Below are 22,402 nucleotides of genomic sequence, written 5' to 3'. Positions count from 1 at the left end.
TTCTGATTAACGATCAAGCAAAAGGACTAGTAGTTCCCCAGCGTGGCATTAGACAAGGTGACCCCCTCTCCCCTTACCTCTTCATCATCTGCAGTGAGGTCCTGTCGGGTCTGTGCCTGAAAGCTCAAAAGGATGGAAGCCTTATTGGCATCAAAGTTGCAAAAGGAAGCCCCAGAGTTAACCACTTACTCTTTGCGGACGACACCATGTTCTTCATCCGGTCTGACCAACAAAGTTGTTGTAAGCTAAAAAGTATCCTGCACAAGTATGAACTCGCATCAGGTCAGAAGATAAATCAAGCTAAATCTTCCATTACCTTTTCGTCAAAAACCCCAGCCCTCACTCGCACAAAAGCAAAGCAGATTCTAGACATACAGAAGGAGGGTGGACAAGGCAAATACTTGGGACTACCTGAACTCTTCGGCAGGAAGAAAAAGGATCTATTTACCTCGATTGTTGATCGTATCAAGCAGAAAGCCCTAAGCTGGTCATCAAGATTTCTCTCCACAGCTGGAAAGCTCACCATGATCAAGTCTGTCCTATCAGCGATGCTGTCATACACTATGTCATGCTTCCACCTCCCTGGATCCCTGTACAAACGCATTCAATCAGCTCTCACCAGGTTCTGGTGGGATACAAAGACGAAAAAGAAAAAGATGTCCTGGATCGCTTGGAAAAAGATCACAAAAACAACAAAGGCAGGAGGGTTAGGTATCAGGGACATAAAACATTTTAACAAGGCACTCCTGGCCAAACTATGTTCGAGATTAATTAAAAAGCCTCATACCTTGTTTGTGCGAGTACTACTAGGGAAGTATTGCGGCTCCTCATCCATATTAGATTGCAAGGTCCCCTTATCAGCTTCCAATGGCTGGAGAAGTATTTGCATGGGCAGAGACCTCCTAAAACCCAAGTTAGGCATTCTGTTAGGTTCTGGAGCCTCTACCCCTATCTGGCGAACCCCGTGGCTCTATGTCTCTACACCCCTTGCCCCAATGGGACCACCTACCGAGGCGTCTCAAAATCTCATGGTAGCGGATCTCCTCCTACCAAATACCAAGGAATGGAATATTGATCTCATTAGACAGATCTTACCTCCGTATGAAAAAGAAATCTGTTTCCTAAAGCCTAGTGTAAGAGGAGCACAAGATACCTGGGCCTGGTTGCCTATAAAAGATGGATCTTACTCGGTCAAATCAGGTTACTTTGAATCCACACAGTGGGAGGACGAACAAAAAGACATGAGCCAAGGTGATCTCTGAAACAACCCTTCCCGTTTTTTTTTTTTTTATACCTTAAATTACTAGTGGTCCCATACCCACTAACATCCTAACAACAATCAATAACCGCGGATAACCAAATAAAATAATCCCATCTACTGGGTTATACACACAAGCATATGAGACTCCCAAGTCAACAAACAACAATAACACAATCAATACATCAAACCAGGAAAATAAGACTCGGCAGGTACTAGTGTCGACCGATGCTCAATCGGTGTCGACCGATGCTACAGAAACTGGTGCCGACCGATGCTGGAATGGTGCCGATCGATGCTACTCGAGACGGTGCCGATCGATGCTCCACAAAAGTGGTATCGATCGATGCCTCTTCTGCAGACACGATCTGCGCGAAACTCAGCGACGAACTCCGATTCCAATCAACACAGAATCGACTCCAAACACGTCTAACCATCTCGGAATTCACTAGAAATCACAAATACAATGTACCCAAGCAAGCAAACACCACAAATAACAAGGAACCACACAAAAACAAAGGAGATCTCATGCTTAGATCAACCATGGTCAAGCACTCACCTCAAGAACAGGAAGATTGAAATGAGAAACGTGGAAAACAACACCCCCAGAAGCTCCCCCTTCGTTTCCAGCAACAGCTAACACTTCTACTGCCTCAGATCTCTCCAAAATCTCCAAGAACAAGCCCATAAAAACTCAAGAACGTTTCTCTCTCTTTTCTCTTTTTCTTTCACTAAGCGGCGACCAAATAACTTCCCAAAAACCCTTAAACTCGTCCTTAGACGCTTATAACACGATTTAGGGATTTAATTGAACCAAACCGAACCAATTCGGCAATTAATCAAACCGGCCGAACCCAGAAATTAGTGGTGTCGATCGATGCCACTAGGGTGTCGATCGACACTCCTTTCAAAATCACAAAATCCGGTTCGCGGATGTTACAATTCTCCCCCACCAATATGGATTCGTCCCCGAATCCCGCAATACCGTCCAACTGCCAAGGACCTCCGTGCCACCGTCAGCACGGCCCGCACGTCCCCAGACCGGACTAAACACCATCAGCCAAGGTTTCCCGTGCCACTGTCGCAACAGCCCGCACACCTCCGACTGACCCTCGAGGTCTCCCTCTAGCCAATATACTCGCATCATAAACACTATTTGCTCACAACTCAGTGCTTCCCCGTCCGTGGTCGCAACCAACGAATCATGCCGGCTCGCTATCAGGCCAACCGCCTTAAGCTACGGCATCCAGGAAGTCACTCACACACACTCCCCCCGCTCTCGGGTCGCAACCCTCGAGACATACCGGCTCACTGCCGAGCCTCGGCTCACAGCTACGGTATCCAGGGAGCCTCACATATCCCGCTCTTGGGTCGTCACCCTCAAGCGCGCTCTCGGATCGTCATCCGAAGCAACATACCACTCCCACTCTCTGGCCACAAAGTCCATCGAGCTATCGGTATCACGTGAGTTGGGCCCGCACGGCCTTGAGCAAAACAAACACTGATGCCAACGAGTATCTCCCGGCTAGATCTACCTCAACATTTCCACAAAACTTTTCCTTTTTAGAAACTTTCTATTTATAGAAACCTTCCTTTTGTGGAAACTTTCTATTTATGGAAACTTTCCAAAAATAGAAACCCGAGCTATTTCTCTTTTCCCATGACAACAACAGTCAAACATAAAGAAAAATACTCATCTTATTAATCTCAAAAATGTCATAATCGTTACAATCTCAACGAAATTACATCAGAAAAAGCAAAAATACAACAACCAGAGCCATCAACCCGCATCCCGAGCACCACCTCATCTTGATACCTAGTCGCACAACCAACCACTCCTAGCAACCAAATATCAAGAGAGATGGACTGGAATACTCCGTACCCGCTCCAGCCACGGACCACAACTCGGACCCGGCTAGACAAGCTCAAGTCGCGGTCTGCTTCTCAAACCACTTCTTAAACCTTGCCTTCATCCTCGCCTCGGGCTCCCAAGTCTGCTCCTCTACTCCGTCACAGTCCCACAGGACTCTCATCAAAGGAATCTTCTTCTTCCGAAGTTCCTTGACTCTCCTCTCGAGCACCCTCACTGGTCTCGCCTCTAAAGTCATGTTAGGCTGAAGATCCTCAGGAATCTTAGCCAACAACTGATCACCCTCGTGAAGACACTTCCTCAGCATCGACACATGAAATACCTTGTGGAACGCACGCATAACCTCAGGCAACTCCAACCGGTATGCCACTGGTCCCACCCGCTCAAGCACTCTGAACGGACCCATGTACCTCGGACTCAACTTAGTCTCTGTCAATGACCTGTTCGGACCCCGCAACATGGCCATCTTGAGGTACACTCTATCACCAACCTGAAACTCAAGATCCTTTCTCCTCTTATCAGCATAGCTCTTCTGCCGATCCTGAGCCTCCTTCATGTTCAACCTCAAAACCCGAATCTTCTCCGAGGTCTCCTTAACAAAATCTGCACCAAATATGCTCCTCTCCCCCAACTGAGTCCAACATAATGGTGTACGACACGGCCTCCCATACAGGGCCTCATAAGGAGCCATCCCAATACTAGCCTGGTAGCTGTTGTTATAAGCAAACTCCACCAAGCTCAAGTGATCTGCCGAATGACCACCCCAATCCAGCACACACATCCTCAATAAATCCTCCAAAATCTGGATCGTCCTCTCTGACTGACCGTCAGTCTGAGGATGATAGGTTGTACTCATATGCACCTTCGTGCCCATCTCCGCCTGAAATGCCTTCCAGAACACCGAGGTGAACTTGGAATCTCTATCAGACACAATACTAGCAGGCACACCGTGCAATCTGACTATCTCCCTCACGTACTTCTTGGCCAAAACCGCTGCTCCATCAGTTTTCTTGATGGCTAGAAAATGCGCAGACTTAGTCAAACGGTCCACAATGACCCAAATAGCATCAAACGTCCTCGACACAGGCAAACCTACCACGAAGTCCATCGTGATCAAATCCTACTTCCACTCCGGAATGGGTAAACTCTGTAATAAACCACCCGGAACCTGATGCTCCGCCTTCACCAGCTGGCAAGTATCACACTTCACCACCCAGTCAGCTACGTCCTTCTTCATCCCGACCCAGTGATAATACCGCTTGAGGTCACGGTACATCTTGGTCGCTCCTGGATGAATAGAGAACTTGCTCGAATGAGCCTCTCTCAGTATCTCCTGCCTCAAATCCTCACCCTTGGGCACACAGATCCGACCATGCACAAGGATAGTACCATTAGCAGAAACCTGATACTCTGCACCCGCAGCCTTAGAGGCATTCACCAGCCCCTCATCGCTCTTCTGAGCTAACCTCACTCTGCTCAACAAATCTGCTCTATCAACTGCCTCCAAACCCAAAGGTTCCTGTGATATAGCACACAAACTCAATGCACTAATCTCACCTACCAACACCTCCATATCCTGCTCCTGAGCCGAAGCCACCCGCTTCCGACTCAAGGCATCTGCAACCAGATTAGCTTTACCAGGATGGTAAGCTATGTCCAAATCATAATCCGCTACTAACTCCATCCAACGCCTCTGCCTCAAATTCAGCTCAGGCTGAGTAAAAATGTACTTCAGACTCTTGTGATCTGTAAATACCTGTACCTTCCCACCATACCGATAGGATCTCCAAATCTTAAGAGCAAAGATCACTGCTGCCATCTCCAAATCATGGGTAGGATAATTAGCTTCATGCTTCCGCAACTGCCGCGAAGTATAGGCTATAACCTTCCCCTGCTGCATAAGTACACAACCCAACCCCACTCTAGAAGCATCCGTATACACAACATAAGGCTCGTCCTGCTCAGGCAGTGCTAACACCGGCGTGGTAGTCAACATCTGCTTGAGACTTGCAAAACTTGCCTCACACTCTTGTGACCACACAAACGGGACATCCTTCCCTGTAAGCTTAGTCATCGGCTGAGCCATACTCGCAAAACCCCGAACAAACCTCCTGTAGTAACCTGCTAACCCCAGGAAACTCCGAATCTCAGTGGCACTCTGCGGCCTCGGCCACTCCCTGATGGACTGAATCTTCTCTGGATCCACTGAAACTCCCTCAGCTGAAACAATATGACCCAAGAACCCCATCTCACGCTGCCAGAAACTGCACTTACTCAGCTTAGCAAACAACTTCTGCTCCCGCAGCTTCTCCAACACTGCTCTCAAATGTACTGCATGCTCCTCAGGACTCTTAGAATATACCAGGATGTCGTCGATGAAAATGATGACTGACACGTCCAGAAACTCCTGGAACACGCTGTTCATCAATCTCATAAACGCAGCTGGCGCATTTGTCAACCTAAACGGCATCACCACAAACTCGTAGTGCCCATATCTCGTCCTGAAGGCCGTCTTCCTCACATCTGCCTCATGTATAGGAATCTGATGATATCCTGATGCCAAGTCGATCTTGGAGAACCAAGTAGCACCCCTCAACTGATCCAACAACTCATCAATCCTCGGGAGAGGGTACTTGTTTTTCACAGTAACTCGGTTCAAACCCCGATAGTCAATACAAAACCGAAAACTCCCATCCTTCTTCTTAACAAACAGCACCGGAGCTCCCCACGGTGAACAACTAGGACAGATAAAACCCTTGCCCAACAAATCCTCCAGCTGCTTCTTCAGCTCTGCCATCTCTGCTGGAGCCATCCTGTAAGGAGCCTTGGATAACGGCATTGTCCCCGGTTCCAGCTCAATAGTAAAAGGATCCGACCGAGATGGTGGTAATCCCTGCAATGACTGGAACACATCCTCAAAGTCCTCCACAACCGGAATACCGCTAACCGTAGACTTCCCCACTGACTCTGGCATAGATATAGTAACCAGATAGGCCTCACGGCCCTTCTCGATCATCTTCCCTGCCTGAACGGCTGAGATCACGAGACTCCCCGAAGTCGGTCTAATACCCTGAAAAACCAACTTCCCTCATGGACGCTCAAACTCCACTCTACCCCGATAGCAATCCAAATGCACCTTATACCGATGCAACCAATCCATACCAAGAATAACGTCATACCCTCAGGAACTTGCCTCCAGCAACTCTGACAACTCCTGAACGCTCTCCAGAATCCCCTCTGATCCCCGCACTCACGGCACACTCCGGAGTAATGAAGCTATGAGAAGCTCCAGAATCAAACATAACATGGGACTTAAACCCGCCCACCAACAAGGTCCCTACACAAACCTCATGTGTTAAGAACCTAACGCTTGACCACAAACAAAAACAAATATAATCTGAACTATTGGATTGACTAAGTTCGAATCTCAGAAGTTATACCTGTGATCGCTCCTGCACTAGTGCCACCTGGCACCTGAGTCGAGTACACCTGTGACGTCGGCTCGATCCAACCCACCGGCTGCACACCGTGCTGCACACCCTGCTGCACCCCTGGTTGAGCTCCAGCCTGCAACACTGCTACTGCCCTCTGCTGCAACTTGGGACAACGAGGCTTGATGTGCCCCGTCTCTCTGCAGTAGTAACACACTCGAGTATCTATCCGCGGCTCCATCACCGCCCACTGCTCTGTCACTGCCCGCTGCTCACCCCTCTGTGGACAGCTAGTCACCTTGTGGTCCCTGCTACCACACCCAAAGCATTTCGCACCCCCGTGCCTCGATCTCTGCATAACATCAAACTTCCTCTTCTGCCCCTGCGCAGGCTTGCCGCCCTTGCTAGGAACAGAAAGCGGCTGAGACTGCTGTGGCTGCACCGAAGAACTGACCACAACCACCTGTGACCTCAAGTCATCCTCTATCCCAGCTGCAACCTCAACCAACTCTGCTCTCGTAGCATAGCTCCTCACTCTGCACCGAGTCCTCAAATCATCCCGCAGAGCCAACAAAAACCTCCGCACCTGAGCCGACTCTGGCTCCCATGCCCTGCCTGCATACCCCACAAGCCGACTGAACTCTGCATCCAGCTCCCGCACTGTACGGTCCCCCTGAGTCAAACCCAAGAACCGTGCCTCCATACGATCAAGTGCCTCCTGAGGAAAATACTTGGAGTTAAACTCCCCCACAAAATCTCCCCAAGACATACCCCGCTGCACTCTCCGTGCTGTCACCGACCTCCACCACACACGAGCATCTCCTGACAAGTAAAACACTGCCAGATCCACCCTGTACTGGTCGGGACACCTAAGCGAAAGGAAAATATCCTCCATCCGCTCTCTCCACTCATTCGCTACACTCGGATCGGTACTTCCTGAGAAATACCCTGCTCCCACATGCCGCAGCTGCTCCATCATCTGCACTTACTGAGCATCCACTACCTCGGCCCCCGACTGCACACCTGCCTGCAAACCCGCCACAGGCTGCACCGCTGGAACCTGCCCACCACCCACTGGCGGCACTACCGGATCCTGCCCACCAACCACTGGCGGCACTACTAGATCCTGCCCACCAACCACTGGCGGCACAACTGCTGGAAGTCGCTGCAAAACCTGAGCTAGCAAGTCCATCAAGACATCCTCCCTGCCTGGAGCACCTCCCGCTGCAACCCCCACACCCGGGGCAACACCGTGACCGACACCGGGCCCATCCGCCCTGCCGTCACCCAAACCAGCCTGGTCTCCAGACACACTAGGATGAACCTGGGACTCCGCCACCTCCTCACTGGCCATGCTCTGGGTCACACTCACACTGGCCTCAGGAACCTGACCTCGTCCCCGACCCCGACCACGACCACGCCCATGACCACGACCGCGACCAACAGCATCCTCACCCCTAACCATCTGTATCATCCAAGAACAGAAGGCTAAGCAAACAATAGTTCCAATACTCAAAAACACAACTTAATGTGGAATCACAAAACAGGCTCGAAGAGGATGTTCTAGGACTTCATGCCACACTCAATTGACCGACTCACACAATCAATCATAGCATGGAATCCTAAACATCAACAGCAAAAGCACAATGAACCCTAGACCTAGAACTGTAAAGGCTCTGATACCAAAATGAAACAACCCTTCCCGTTTTTTTTTTTTTTTTATACCTTAAATTACTAGTGGTCCCATACCCACTAACATCCTAACAACAATCAATAACCGCGGATAACCAAATAAAACAATCCCATTAATCCAATAAAATTCCAACATAAATAATCCAATAACCAATAAAACCATAATCCAAACAAGGAAATAACCAAAAGCTAACATCCTACAATGTTCCAATGACTTAATCTAGCAACCTAACAACAGCTAGACCACAATCAATCAAGCCTCTAGAACATCCCTTCATCATCGCCTTGATTCCACGATCACACTTTGCCTTTACCTGCACATCACAAACAACAATTGAGATGCGTAAGTATTATCATAAATACTTAGTGAGGCCGTCCTCCCATCTACTGGGTTATACACACAAGCATATGAGACTCCCAAGTCAACAAACAACAATAACACAATCAATACATCAAACCAGGAAAATAAGACTCGGCAGGTACTAGTGTCGACCGATGCTCAATCGGTGTCGACCGATGCTACAGAAACTGGTGCCGACCGATGCTGGAATGGTGCCGATTGATGCTACTCGAGACGGTGCCGATCGATGCTCCACAAAAGTGGTATCGATCGATGCCTCTTCTGCAGACACGATCTGCGCGAAACTCAGCGACGAACTCCGATTCCAATCAACACAGAATCGACTCCAAACACGTCTAACCATCTCGGAATTCACTAAAAATCACAAATACAATGTACCCAAGCAAGCAAACACCACAAATAACAAGGAACCACACAAAAACAAAGGAGATCTCATGCTTAGATCAACCATGGTCAAGCACTCACCTCAAGAACAGGAAGATTGAAATGAGAAACGTGGAAAACAACACCCCCAGAAGCTCCCCCTTCGTTTCCAGCAACAGCTAACACTTCTACTGCCTCAGATCTCTCCAAAATCTCCAAGAACAAGCCCAGAAAAACTCAAGAACGTTTCTCTCTCTTTTCTCTTTTTCTTTCACTAAGCGGCAACCAAATAACTTCCCAAAAACCCTTAAACTCGTCCTTAGACGCTTATAACACGATTTAGGGATTTAATTGAACCAAACTGAACCAATTCGGCAATTAATCAAACCGGCCGAACCCAGAAATTAGTGGTGTCGATCGATGCCACTAGGGTGTCGATCGACACTTCTTTCAAAATCACAAAATCCGGTTCGCGGATGTTACAATCTCATCAACACAGATAGTTTCAACTGGCACAAAAGCATCTGGGCCCTCAAAACCTCCCCAAAAACAAAGCTGTTTCTTTGGAAAGCTGTTCACAACGCACTACCAGTGGGAGAAAACCTTCTTCACCGTGCTATTATTGACTCTGTTAAATGCCCCCACTGCAACAATGAAGAAACCGTATTGCATCTCCTCTTTTGATGCCCATTTGCGATACGAGTTTGGTCCCAACTACCAGTGAAATCTGTTTTACAGACGAGTAGTATAAGAACAATCCAGGATGGTATTGAAAAAGCAAACAGTTTACTCTGCTTACCTCCGACGGGTATTGGATCCGGTCCCATAGCCCCCTGGCTTCTCTGGTCGTTTTGGACTACCCGTAACCAGCTAATCTTTAACAAGAAACAGATCTCTGCTGAGGAAACTCTGTCTATAGCGATGGAAAGAGCAAATGAATGGCAGAAGGCACATATCCCTCCATCTACCCCGATTCGCAACCCTATTTCCACCAATCACCCCCCGACTCCCTCCACGGCATACCAGTGCTATACCGACGCTTCATTGATAGAAGATGGATCAGCTGGCTTCGGCTGGTTAATCAAAACCCCATCAACCCAAATCAGTTTAAGGGGCACCACTTCTTCCAAGTACATCTCATCACCTCTGTTGGCCGAAGCAGTAGCAACTCTAACTGCAGTTAGAGTTGCGATTGAATTGACCATCAAGTCCATCTCGTTCGCTTCCGACTCGCTATCGCTAGTCCAAGCTTTGAATCAGAAGATCCAGATCAAGAAACTTCACGGGACTCTTCACGATGTCCTCTCCCTCTTCGTTTTCTTCGATTTCGTTTCGTTTGTGTTTATTTCGAGAAGTCAAAACGTCCAAGCAGATAGGCTTGCTAAAAAGGCCCTAGGCCTGATTTGTAATGAACCTTAATCTAATGGATCCACTTAGTTTGTTGATCAAAAACATATGCAAAGATCCAAATATCGTCGTGACGGTTTGTAAGATCAATTAATTCATTATTATATTTTAAATAATCCTTCACATGAACTTTTCATTGAGATTTTGTCATTTAGTTGCCACTCGTCGATTTGTAATTAAATACACATAAACCAATCATAATCTTCACCTATAAAAACTGTATCACTATCTTTATATTCTTCACACAACACATCACAAGCTTGATAAAAAGAGAGTTTTAAAGAGTTTTCTTGTACCTTATTGAAACTTTACTTCTTTATCAATGGCTTATTCTAAGATTGCTCTACTCCTCCTCTTCAATGTCATCTTCTTTACTTTAGTCAGCTCGACTTCCGTCCCTTGTCCACCACCACCGTCCAAGAGCTACCCCAAGAAGCCCTCACCATCGTTTCCCCACAAAGCCACATGTAAAGACGCTCTTAAACTCAAGGTATGTGCTAATGTGTTGGATTTGGTTAAGGTTTCTCTATCACCAACGTCCAAGTGTTGCGCTCTCATCGATGGTCTAGTTGATCTTGAAGCCGCCGTCTGTCTTTGCACCGCCCTAAAGGCTAATCTTCTTGGTATCGATCTTAACGTTCCCATTTCATTGAATCTTGTCCTAAACCATTGTGGCAAGAAGGTTCCATCTGGTTTCAAATGTGCCTAGAGATTATACATTCTAAACTGAGATTCTTATCATAACTTCATTTGTTTCTTGTTTTAAAAGTCTTCATTTGATTCTATCTTTATCAGTTGCTGTAATTTGTTACAAGTTTTATCAATGGAATAAGGTCTATTCGTTCAAAAATAACAACCGTATATATTCTCTTTATTGTATTTTTTATTTCCTTGACTAATGGATGCAACCTTATAATGTCTAGAAGAGTATACGTTGTATGCATTATAACATCATACCATGGACTTCTTTTTTTCTTTTTTTTTTTTGTCGGACACCTAGGATTTTTTTTCGTGTGCAAAACCTAGGATTTTTCTTTAATTAATTAAAATTATACTAAATAAACGTAGGAGCTATAAGCTTCTAAGGCTGTCCACCTAAGCTTTAAAACAACCAATAGGGATTCAACATGTCACTCATCAATATATATTAAGAATTATTTTAAACAACCTATCAGGATTTGACATGTCATTCATTAACATTTTCTAAATTTCCAGAATTTTTTAGAAAAAGGAATATTTTAAATTTATGGTACTAAAAAAAACTATGTACAATATCTCACATTGGCTAGAAAATTTTTAGACAATGGTTCAAACCAGTATAAATAAGATTAATCTACTTCCAACAACGAATGAGCAGGAAAACTTGATTTATCAGGCGTCCAAGTTTAAAAGTTTTATTCGGTTTGATCCGGTTTTTTATTTGATCAAACTAAAACTTTAAAAAGTTTCAAAAAAATATTATAATATTTAAATTTTTAAAATTTTTAAATATTATAAATATTGAAAATTTTAAAAGCTCTTAGCTTTTAAAAAGTTTTTAAATATTATAATTTTAAAATTTTAATTGTTTAAAATATTATAAATATTGAAACTTTTTAAAAGGTTCAAATATTATATTCGAACCTTTAAAATTTTAAAATATTATAAATATTGAAACTTCTAAAAGTTTTAGCTTTAAAAAGGTTTCAAAATATTATAATTTTAAAATTTTAAAAATTTCTTAACATTTAAAAGGTTTTTAAAACCTAAGCTTTAAAGCAACCAATAGGGATTCAACATGTCACTAATTAACATCTTTAGAAATTTGCAGAATTTTATATATTAAGAATTATTTTAAACAACCTATCAAGATTTGACATGTCATTCATTAACATTTTCTAAATTTCCAGAATTTTTAAGAAAAAGGAAAATTTTAAATTTATGGAAATAAAAATACTATGTACAATATCCCACATTGGCTAGAAAATTTTTAGACAATGGTTCAAACCAGTATAAATAAGATTAATATGCTTCTAACAACGAATGAGCAGGAAAGCTTGATTTATCAGGCATCCAAGTTAAAAAGTTTTATTTGGTTTGATCCTGTGTTTTATTTGATCAAACTAAAACTTTAAAAAGTTTCAAAAAAATATTATAATATTTAAATTTTTTTAAAATTTTAAATATTATAAATATTGAAAATTTTAAAAGCTCTTAGCTTTTAAAAAGTTTTAAAATATTATAATTTTAAATATATTAAAATTTTAAAATTATAATAGTTTGAAATATTATAAATATTGAAATTTTTAGAATGTTCAAATATTATATCCGAACCTTTTAAAAGTTTAAAATATTATAAATATTGAAACTTCTAAAAGACTAAAAGTTTTAGCTTTAAAAAGGTTTCAAAATATTTTTATTTGCTTGATTTATGCTTATTTATCAGGTTTCCAAATTTAAAAGTTATTTGATTTATTTTAGCAAATTAAATTTTTCAAAGGCTTAAATATTTTTTATAGAATGTTTAGAAATATTATGAATACCTCCATAAAAATGTTAAAATAATATAACTATTTAAACTCTATAAAAAGTAAAAGGTTCATTAATATTTAACTCTAAAAAAAAATGTTACAGATAATTAAACTACATCTAAAGTTTGAAATATTTTAAATATTTAATCTCTTTTAAAAATTTAAAAGTTTAAGAATTACTAAATATTATAGGGTGAGTTACTAGAATATTGCATAAAAGCTTCCTTATTACAAAAGTAACATACAATTGTTTGTAATTACTAGACTAACACATTGTACCTATACTACCCCTGAAACTAGTGTTGAGAAAAAACGTAATTACGTTAATGCCATTAGAAAAAAAAAACATTGGAAGTTGGGACTAAGTCTACCGATCCTTTGATGGTAGATTTATACACGTGGACTGATTAAAGGTGTACGTCAGATATTTTTGGTACACTTAGTTGTAGTCTTGGTACACTTATCGGTCACTGTAGATGATACACTTAGTTGTAGTGTTGGTACACTTATCGGTCGACGTACATGAAATCGATTCGTTAGATTAAGTTGGTAGAGGATTTTCCCTTTGATGATAGACTTTTGTTTTAAGCGCGTGTAGCGGCAAACGTAACAGGATGGGAAGATATTTATGGTAGACTAATGGCCTTTTGCGACAGATTTATGCGACAGCCTTCTCTCCTTACAGATATTTTTGGTATACTTTGTTTGTTTTTTGAAATAGTTTTCATAGTGTTGTGGTAGGCTTCTTGTCCGTGGTAGATTTAGTAAGCAAGATTGACAGCTGTAAAGTCTTACCAGAATAACACGAATTTGTTTGAGCTGGCAAAGACAGTCGAGCGTTGCGATAGACTTATTGGAAGAAGATCTAAACACCTTTACTGTTCTTCCGATCTATGGTGTTCATGTAATAAAGTTTGTAGCAGATTCATCAATCGTGTTCTGTTTCTCTGCCGGAGCAAACGTCTTTTTCCTACTCAGTTTCTTTAATCTTTGATCTCGGTTCATCCATGGAAGAGCAAGATATCGTATTGGCGTGTGGGAGGTGGAGGGTAGACAAAAAGCGATGGTTGTTTGATGTTGATACTAGGAAAGGGTGCAGGATTATAGTTGCCGATAAAGAAACAAAGTTTGAAGACTTTACTGCTATGGTGTACGATGACTTTGGTTTCTGTGAAAGAACTTCCGCGATAAAGTTGAGCTATATGTTAGATAGATATAAAAAAGCGGATGTTATATGCCACCGGTGATTGTTTCGAATGGTCGGCAGTTTCAAAACTTTCTCAAACAGCATAGGAGTAAACTCATCCGGCTATGCGTTGAGATCGAAGCTAAATTTGGTGAAACCTTGTTCGAGGAAGTTAAACCGAAAACCCCAGAACCAACACCCAAGACCCCTGAAGTCGTTGTAGATGATTTCGTAGGCGTGGCAGAGGAAATGGGAGAGGAAGATGATGAGTACAAGAGTCGGAAGGAAGACAGTGAAGATAATGTAGGAAATGATCTAGATGAAGATGAAGCAGATGACGAGGACAACAGTAGATTTGATTACTGTGACGACAGCGATGGTGCAAGTTCAAGGGATGAAGACTATCTGCTGGACTCCAACTTTGCCCCGGATGAAGCAGAGGAATCATTGGACGACGGACCTGGGGGTGGGTCTTGTATAGAGGAAAATGTGTGTAATACAGAATCAAATAACCGTACCCGCAAGACTAACTCTGCAGCTGATGCAATTGAGAAGGAGGTTCGCAAAATAGAAAACGGAGGTGGTGATATTGCTGTGGGGGATAAGTTTGATAGCAAAGAAACGTTGGTGGCAAGGTTGAGGGTGCTGAGTGTATTAGATAAATATGATTACAATGTTCGATATTCAACGCCCGTTTTGTTAATCGTTGAGTGTTGGGTAAAAGGTTGTAAATGGAGAATACGGGCTTCAACCATGGGTGATTCGCCGGTGTTTCATATTCGCAGATATTGTCGTGAACATACTTGCTCTGTTACGGAACGATATGGCCGTAGCCGTAATGCTAAACCACCAATCCTAGGTCAATTATACAAGGATTATGTTGGTGGTGTGGGAAGTTCTGTTGTGCCAAATCTTGTTGGGGATGGGCTCAACCTACGATATGGTGTACAGGTTGGCTACTGGAATACTTTAATATGTTTGTTTTATGGTTGGCTCTGTGAGTGTACTTGTTTATAGGGTGTACAAACAGATCGTAGCTTAAGTTTGTTGAGTTTGTCAGAAATTAGTTGATTCTATGGCCTGCACTGCACATATATATAATTCGATCTAGTTGATATTGTTTAGTGCTGATGTCTTTTACTGACCATTTTCATATAATAGCTTGGCCACTGGAAGGCACATCGTACACTTATAAAGGCGCGGGAGTATGTTAGGGGTACACCTGAAAGTGGATACGCTGAATTACCAGCATATTTATACAGGCTGAGGTCCTCTAATCTGAGGACCCTTACTAGACTGGTCGTTGATGCAGAAGACAGATTCAAGTATGTTTTCATTACGATTGCTGGATGCATTAAGGGTTTCAGGTATATGCGGAAAGTTGTAGTTGTAGATGGAACCTTTTTGAAAGGTGAATTCAAAGGGACTCTTCTGATAGCGACAACACAAGATGGGAATTTTAATATTTTCCCTCTGGCGTATGCGGTTGTTGATACAGAGAACGACGTGTCGTGGGAATGGTTCTTTACTCAATTAAGTAGTGTAATTCCTGATGATGATGAGCTTGCACTGATATCTGACCGGCATAAATCTATTCGTAAAGCTATCGCTAAAGTGTACCCCCTGGCAAGTCGAGGAATCTGCACTTATCATCTTCACAAGAATATTATCCTGAGATTTAGTGGGAGCGAAACATTCCGGCTGGTAAAAAAAGCAGCTGCAGCGTACCGTGTAGTTGATTTCGAAGAAATCTTCCAGCAAATTCAAGAAGCGAATCCGCAACTGCATGCTTACTTGGTTCGTGCAGATGTAACCAAGTGGAGCAGGGCGCACTTTCCTGGTGACAGGTACAACTTCACCACGAGCAACATTGCAGAATCGCTAAAAAAAGTACTGAATCCTGCCAGAGCCTATCCCATTGTAGAGTTACTAGAAGCTGTTCGGAATATGTTGACATGTTGGTTTGCTACAAGGAGAAAACAAGCTGCCGCAATGCCAACTTTACTCACCAAAGGAGTGGAGAACCTGTTACAGGTGTGACATTCATTAACATATCCATCGATATATATGTTAACGAAAGGCATGAAAAATGTTAGTGGATATGTTGTGTTGTTTTGGTTATATGAACTTACGCTTTGATTTACTCATAGGCATGTATTGAACAGTCAAGGCGTCTAAAGGTTCAAGAAATTGATGAAGATCGATTTGAAGTAAGTGGTGGTAACTCAACGCATGTTGTCAATCTGAGGTATAAGAGGTGTTCATGTAGGCGTTTTGATCTAGAGAGGATGCCATGCGTACATGCTATCGCAGCCGCATATACGGCCAACGTATCAGTTATAAACCAGCACCATCCATACTTCCGTAGAGACAGCCTCTGCAGTGGGTATGCGGAGGCGATAATGCCGATAGATACATCCTGCATCGTTCCTACTGATATTACACCGTCCAGATGTAAACCGCCTTTTGTTAGGAATCCTCCAGGAAGGCCAAAGATGACGAGGAGGAAGTCTTTTGTTGAGGTTGCGTTGGAGACGAAGCGGCCCCGCAAACAGCATGCTTGTTCTCAATGTCAACAGGTTGGCCACAACCGTACAACATGTCCAGCTAATACGTAGTGCATGGGCGGCAATAGACGTGTTATCTTTTCTTGGCGTGAGGATAATACTCTTTTTTCCTAAGTGCCAACATAGCTTTTTGTAACATGTTTATGATGGCCCTTTTTAATTTCTTAGCCCACATTTTTGTTTAACTATAATTGTTGGAGAAATTGTTCCCGGCTGCCCTAGATGGGCCTATTACTCGTGTGGGCTTTTTAGAAATCTCAAGCAAACGGTTTTCTGTTTGAATAAGAAGCTTTTTAAAGCGAAATATATCTGTTTGTGGGCTTTATATGGTCCATTAGAGAGGACATAATGCGATGGTTGGATAGTGTTGACATGTTCACTTATCGTAGATAACTATTGTTATGTACGTACATATATTGCGGAGTACTAAATTTTATATTTTGTTGACAAAACATAACCATATATTATCCATAATCAGCGTAACATTGTGTACACTCAAAAGTACAAACACACCGGGGAAAAAAAGTTAATAAATTGCATAGATCTGTGCCGGTTCTTTAAATAAATATGCTAAACTCCCTGAGTTCTCCCTTTCGCCCATCTAGTTCCTTTATTCTCAAGGTACTGCATTCTCCCCTACGTGCTCCATTATATGTTCTATATAGTAACGTCCAGCGATTTCAGATCTGCGGTAAATATAGAAAGTGTATTAACGTATTTGACAGTAGCAACAAATACAATTAGATATTTTAGTAGGAAAACAAAGAGCTTACATCTCCTTGTGATGTTCCATTCCCTCGAAATCTGGTTTTATATAGAACAGCGAAGAGGCGGTTGTGTTGACGAGGCAAGGAGCACCTTCAGAACATTTACAAAATTAGTTGTATATGGTTTTAAAAGGCTGGTTTCCTTATCTGATCTATCAAATCGAACATACCTTCGTAGCTTCCAACCTTCCAGAACCGCAAAATACAAAAGATGGGTTCGGATGTAAAAGTAAGATGACACCCGAGTGCTTCCCAAGCATTTATGAAGCGAGCAGCATAATCATCTAGGGCACGACACTTGAGGGTTTTATTTCTACGATTTTCTCATGTTAATATTGAACAGGCATACGAAAAAACTTTAAATGTAAATGTATTGAAAAGGTAGCACAAATCTCCTTTACCTCCCATTCAGTAGGGTGAGGACAACCTCATTGGCCGCATTTGCCCCCTCGAGCAATCTTCTGTCTTCCACCCCAACTACACACCCACAGACATCTGATTCGGGGTAGACACATACTTTAAATGTTACGACCTATGTATTTTGATATGAAATTTTCTACTAACCTATTTATTTAGTATCAAGCCTAAAAACTAGTGATAATCACAAATATATCAATTAGCAAACGTTTGTTAACGTTGTTTCAAACGATTTGTGTAATTGAAAATTGAAGATAAGCGTACCGAATGATATGGGATGGGTAATTCTCCCTTGAGATATATCACCCAAATCTTCGAAACGGAAGTAGTGTTTTTGATTCACCGGTGAGAGCAGGCCCATCGTCGACTCATCAGTAAATTTGATTTGGAAAGGATGATGTGTATTCCTCTCCCTAAGTGTTAGCTGGATGACCTTGAAATTCCTAATTTCATACCAATCACCATCATAGATATACTTCCTCATTTTCTTATAGGTCCCTGGTAAAAACGCCACCTCGATTGTGTCACCCTACAAATTGCATATCAATTGTGTATAAGACCACTGCGTTGGTTAACAACTTCGTGCAAATATTTTACAAAGCAAAGTGGACTAACCCGTGTATCAGCAAGGAGCAGAACCCGCTTCCAAAAGAACTCAGTAACATACCACGAATTCAAGACCTTCGCTTGGATAATCCAATTCGTTTTTCCTGGTATAAGATCAGCGATGGCATCAACTCTAAACTCCATGGTTTTTTTCTGATAATATCGTGTTACTCGTTTCTACCCTGGGTTTGGAAAGGAGAAAGGGTGATGCTATTTAAATAAAACAAAACGTCGCCAGTAGTAGTTCCGTCTTTCTACCGACTCCTCCTCTCTCCTACTCTAATAAGTGCGACTCTTCGCTTTCTTTGTTTTTCTTCGGGTTTATATTTCAAATTTACTTTAATTTGTAGTGTACGTACAGACAACTAATTTACGTTTTGTACGTGGTTTTGTTTTATTTTTATTGTTGATGTATGCTTTCCCCCTCCCCCCCAATGGTTTCTTAATTACGTTATGGCGCCCACCCACTACGACAAAATTGATTTAATGGTTGATATTGTAGAGTTATCCTAGTCACAATTTGGTTTAAACAAACCAAAATTTAATTACCGGTCCAGCAACATTGGAGGCCCAATACGAAAAGATCAAGTATTGTTTACTTTTAAATTGTTTTTCTCAGTAAGTCCGATGTAATTTTTAAATTTTTAAATGGGGCCTCAACTCAAACTCTAAAATTGAGGCCTTATTTTTAAGAAAATAAACAACAAATCCATACCGAATGGGCTTACTAAAATTGAGGCCCGATACCTATGTATCATAGAGATGTGTACACATCCGACTTCACCAACCGAATGCACAGTTGTAACAAAACAATACATTTCTCGTACCAAACGTAAGCACCCATGTACCCACACACACTTTGTTGTACATACACAATAGGCAGATATATCAATTGTGTATAGTTCTTTTGCAAGATAGAACAGTTAAAAAAGGAAAGGAACCAACATCAATTGGTACATGCTTAAAAATAACTAGAATCGAAAACCATGGAAACAAAAGGCCAGATTCAGTGCACGTAAACCCTATGACGTAGATATTAGTACGACGTTTATTACAGAAGACATTTAGATGAAACGTTTAGGACGAAACATCTAATGAGATAATATCACTAAAGGATCTGGGATATAGATTTCGCCAACCACCAAAGGCCGCAATTGTTGCACACCATGTCATAGTCACGATACTTGAGAGAGTACAGACCATGCTCCAATAAACATAATTTAGCACATTCCGGAGAAGGGATCAAAGGGGCAATCGGATAGATGAATGTATCCTTGTACGTGTTTTCTCGCGCCGTCTGATATCTACCCAGCAACATGAACAACTCCCTGCCCAAAATCCTTGTTTGAGTTGTATTTAGTTGGTAGTGGTATGCAAAAAACAGGTAAAGATAATGACCCGCCATGTCGAGGTTCCCATGTAACATAGAAAAAGATAATAACACTAGCATGTGGCATCATCTTCTGCAGGTACGTTACGAGTTAGAGGTGCAATACCTCCCTCAATGTCGCTTTCCTCGGCAACAACCCGGAGACCTTCGTAATAGATTGCCTTTTTGTTCCCAGCTTCAAGGCATTTTTCGAAGATACGCCGGTGCATCCCTTCCTCTCTTATTCTACGATTTCGATGATGTAATTTTTGGAACCAAGAAGGATGGCAAGTAATGCTGGAGATGTTAGCATCCTTGAGAACTTGAGGCGTAAGCGCTGTTTTGACTCCCCGAGGTCCTGCCTTGACTATTGGAGCTAGGTAGTTCAAACCATCTACTGCGAGAAACCCGAAGATGATAATCAACATCTCATCTAGTAGATGAGGCATTTTTTGAGACGCAGACGCCAGCTTGCTGTGGTTTTTAAGTAGGAACTGCAACTTGTACAGAAGGGTGTTTGAAGAACTCAAAGTTCAGATTGCACTCAGTGGGACTGGTAATTATAATTTATAGAACGCTAACGAGATACTTATTTCGCTAACACCATACCCGTTCATTGTTGTAGTGTGCCGAGACATATGTCACTTACTACTGTTTAATTAAAACTCGCTGAGAAATAAATTACATCACGTTTATGGTAACACGACTTTGGGGGTAGGAGTTGTCACTTCGTCCAACCTACTGCTGTCATGTGTACCCTAAGTAGAGCCTAGCAGAATTTAAGAGAAATAATTGTCCAAGTAGTGTATAACACATTTGACATCCGTTATTATGGTGGCGCCACGTAGATACGTAATAGAAGAATCTGCGTCAGAAACCTTTATTTATATTTAATTTGCATAATAAAAATTGCATGAAGGGAGATAATGCCCAAACTATTCCTTCCAATTCTACGTACATGCAATTTGCAAACTGTAATACGTACAAGGCCTTAAAGTATAAACCTTTGTACATACACTAAACGTACTTACTCTTGAACGTACACTGAAATTTTAAACGTTGTTATTACACTAACATCTTTCAGGTTGTGTACGTCTTAGTATTATATTTAATTAGTTTTGCAATGGGAAGGTACGAGTTATATAGTTTTATATTCATAAATCATCTCCGATGGTCACATTTAGGCACCCAACCTCTTAGCTTTCGTAAACAACATATTAAGTAGCGATAGATTCCGCATTCTTATAATAATTATAGGCCATACAAGGATTCTAGAAGATATTAGAACTGCGTTGATAATAGGATATTTGTTAGATATTACGTTTAGGGCGAAACATATTATGAGAAAAAATAACTACAGGATCTCGGACATAGCATTCAACAACCACCAGAGGCCGCAATTTGTGCAGACAATGTCATAATCTTGATACTGAGAGAGTAGAAACCATGCTCCAATAAACACAATTGACCACATTCCGGAGAAGGGATAAAGGGAGCAATAGGATAGACGAATGTGTCCCAGTATGTGTCTACTCGCGCCGTCTGATATCTACACAGCAACCGAAACAACCCCTTGGCCAGAAACCTTGCTCGTCCCAGTATGTGTTCAAATGTAGCCTAAATACATAGTAATCATTGTTCCATACAAACCATGTGCTAACCAGAAACATATTTAGTTCACACTGTGACCAGATTTCGTAACTTAGTAATGATTACAAATACATCATATTAAACGTACTCATCAAGATACATCACATCCCTCTACTTACTTGTTAAACAACTCTTCTACGTCTTCGCATATACGACTTTTGCGGGTATCAGTTGTCACATCGCAGTTGCCAACTGGTGTCATGTCTGCCACTACGTTAAGCTGAGCGGGTAGTGAATAATCGAGATTGAGATAGTAGATTATACTAGTAGACTTCAAATCCGTAATATGGTTATGACACGTGTATACTAATAGGGGATGTGGGGGATCATATATGGTTATGATGTAAATGGGCCTAAAATATTAACGGCCCATTAAGATTCTCAAAACGACACTCCACCTATTTTGTTAGTGGATGTTTTAAAATCTTAATAATTAATGGTTTGATGTCACCTCGCCATCTTGTCTTAAAGTATAAACTTTTGTACGTACACTATACGTACTTACTCTTGAACGTACACTGAAATTTTAAACGTTGTTATTACACTAACATCTTTCAGGTTGGATACGTCTTACTATCATATTTAAGTGGTCTTGCAAAGTGAAGAACAAATTATATAGTTCTATATTCATAGTTCATCTCCGATGCCTTGGCCACCTTTACGCACCCAACCACTTACCATTATTAAACAACATAATAAGTATCGATAGATACCGCGTTCTTATAAAGGATACAACATTAGGTGTTACATGAACCAAGTTTAGTACACCAGGAGACATTCTAAACTAAAGGCCGGATTTATAGTACTTACATGGATTGTAGAAGATTTAAGAACTGCGTTGATAACAAGATATTCGTCAGATAGTACGTTAAGGGCGAAACATCTGAAAGATAAAATATACCTACAGGATCTCGCATATAGCTCTCGCCAACCACCAGAGGCCGCACT

At 41.9% G+C, this 22,402-nt stretch overlaps 4 protein-coding genes across 4 annotated transcripts; 3 read left to right on the top strand and 1 right to left on the bottom strand.

Moving 5' to 3' along the window:
• Nucleotides 1-9,896: 9,896 nt before the first annotated feature.
• Nucleotides 9,897-10,394, top strand: LOC147919872 (uncharacterized). Its single transcript, XM_087504147.1, has one exon. It carries the CDS (start codon nucleotides 9,897-9,899, stop codon nucleotides 10,392-10,394), a length of 498 nt encoding a protein of 165 aa, XP_087360273.1.
• A 239-nt stretch (nucleotides 10,395-10,633) lies between these two features.
• Nucleotides 10,634-11,232, top strand: LOC104771957 (14 kDa proline-rich protein DC2.15-like). The gene has a single exon (XM_010496591.2). The coding sequence runs from the start codon at nucleotides 10,705-10,707 to the stop codon at nucleotides 11,089-11,091; it is 387 nt and encodes a 128-aa protein (XP_010494893.2). The 5' UTR covers nucleotides 10,634-10,704; the 3' UTR covers nucleotides 11,092-11,232.
• A 2,894-nt stretch (nucleotides 11,233-14,126) lies between these two features.
• On the top strand, nucleotides 14,127-16,696 carry LOC147919871 (uncharacterized). Its single transcript, XM_087504146.1, has 3 exons — nucleotides 14,127-15,029; nucleotides 15,240-16,112; nucleotides 16,229-16,696. The coding sequence occupies exons 1-3, from the start codon at nucleotides 14,127-14,129 to the stop codon at nucleotides 16,694-16,696; spliced, it is 2,244 nt and encodes a 747-aa protein (XP_087360272.1).
• A 565-nt stretch (nucleotides 16,697-17,261) lies between these two features.
• LOC147919870 (uncharacterized) lies at nucleotides 17,262-18,579 on the bottom strand. The gene is made up of 6 exons (XM_087504145.1): nucleotides 18,445-18,579; nucleotides 18,094-18,358; nucleotides 17,814-17,889; nucleotides 17,583-17,725; nucleotides 17,419-17,503; nucleotides 17,262-17,331 (listed from the first exon to the last, which is right to left on the bottom strand). Exons 1-6 carry the CDS (start codon nucleotides 18,577-18,579, stop codon nucleotides 17,262-17,264), a joined length of 774 nt encoding a protein of 257 aa, XP_087360271.1.
• Between the last annotated feature and the right edge of the window lie 3,823 nt (nucleotides 18,580-22,402).

Source organism: Camelina sativa, chromosome 20, assembly GCF_030686135.1.
Source record: "Camelina sativa cultivar CO46 ecotype springtype chromosome 20, ASM3068613v1".
Lineage (NCBI taxonomy): Eukaryota > Viridiplantae > Streptophyta > Magnoliopsida > Brassicales > Brassicaceae > Camelina > Camelina sativa.
The sequence above is the reverse complement of the archived record's forward strand: the minus strand, read 5'-3'. Positions and strand labels throughout refer to the sequence as shown.

Bases quoted from the DNA above. Each gene is read 5' to 3' on its own strand.
- LOC147919872 (XM_087504147.1), top strand. From the start codon at position 9,897: ATGGAAAGAGCAAATGAATGGCAGAAGGCACATATCCCTCCATCTACC.
- LOC104771957 (XM_010496591.2), top strand. From the start codon at position 10,705: ATGGCTTATTCTAAGATTGCTCTACTCCTCCTCTTCAATGTCATCTTC.
- LOC147919871 (XM_087504146.1), top strand. From the start codon at position 14,127: ATGCCACCGGTGATTGTTTCGAATGGTCGGCAGTTTCAAAACTTTCTC. The intron at 15,030-15,239 runs GTTGGCTACTGG...TTCATATAATAG, and splicing joins ACCTACGATATGGTGTACAG to CTTGGCCACTGGAAGGCACA. The intron at 16,113-16,228 runs GTGTGACATTCA...ATTTACTCATAG, and splicing joins GAGTGGAGAACCTGTTACAG to GCATGTATTGAACAGTCAAG.
- LOC147919870 (XM_087504145.1), bottom strand. From the start codon at position 18,579: ATGGAGTTTAGAGTTGATGCCATCGCTGATCTTATACCAGGAAAAACG. The intron at 17,890-18,093 runs GTACGCTTATCT...GTGGGTGTGTAG, and splicing joins TACCCATCCCATATCATTCG to TTGGGGTGGAAGACAGAAGA. The intron at 17,332-17,418 runs GTAAGCTCTTTG...TATTTACCGCAG, and splicing joins ATGGAACATCACAAGGAGAT to ATCTGAAATCGCTGGACGTT.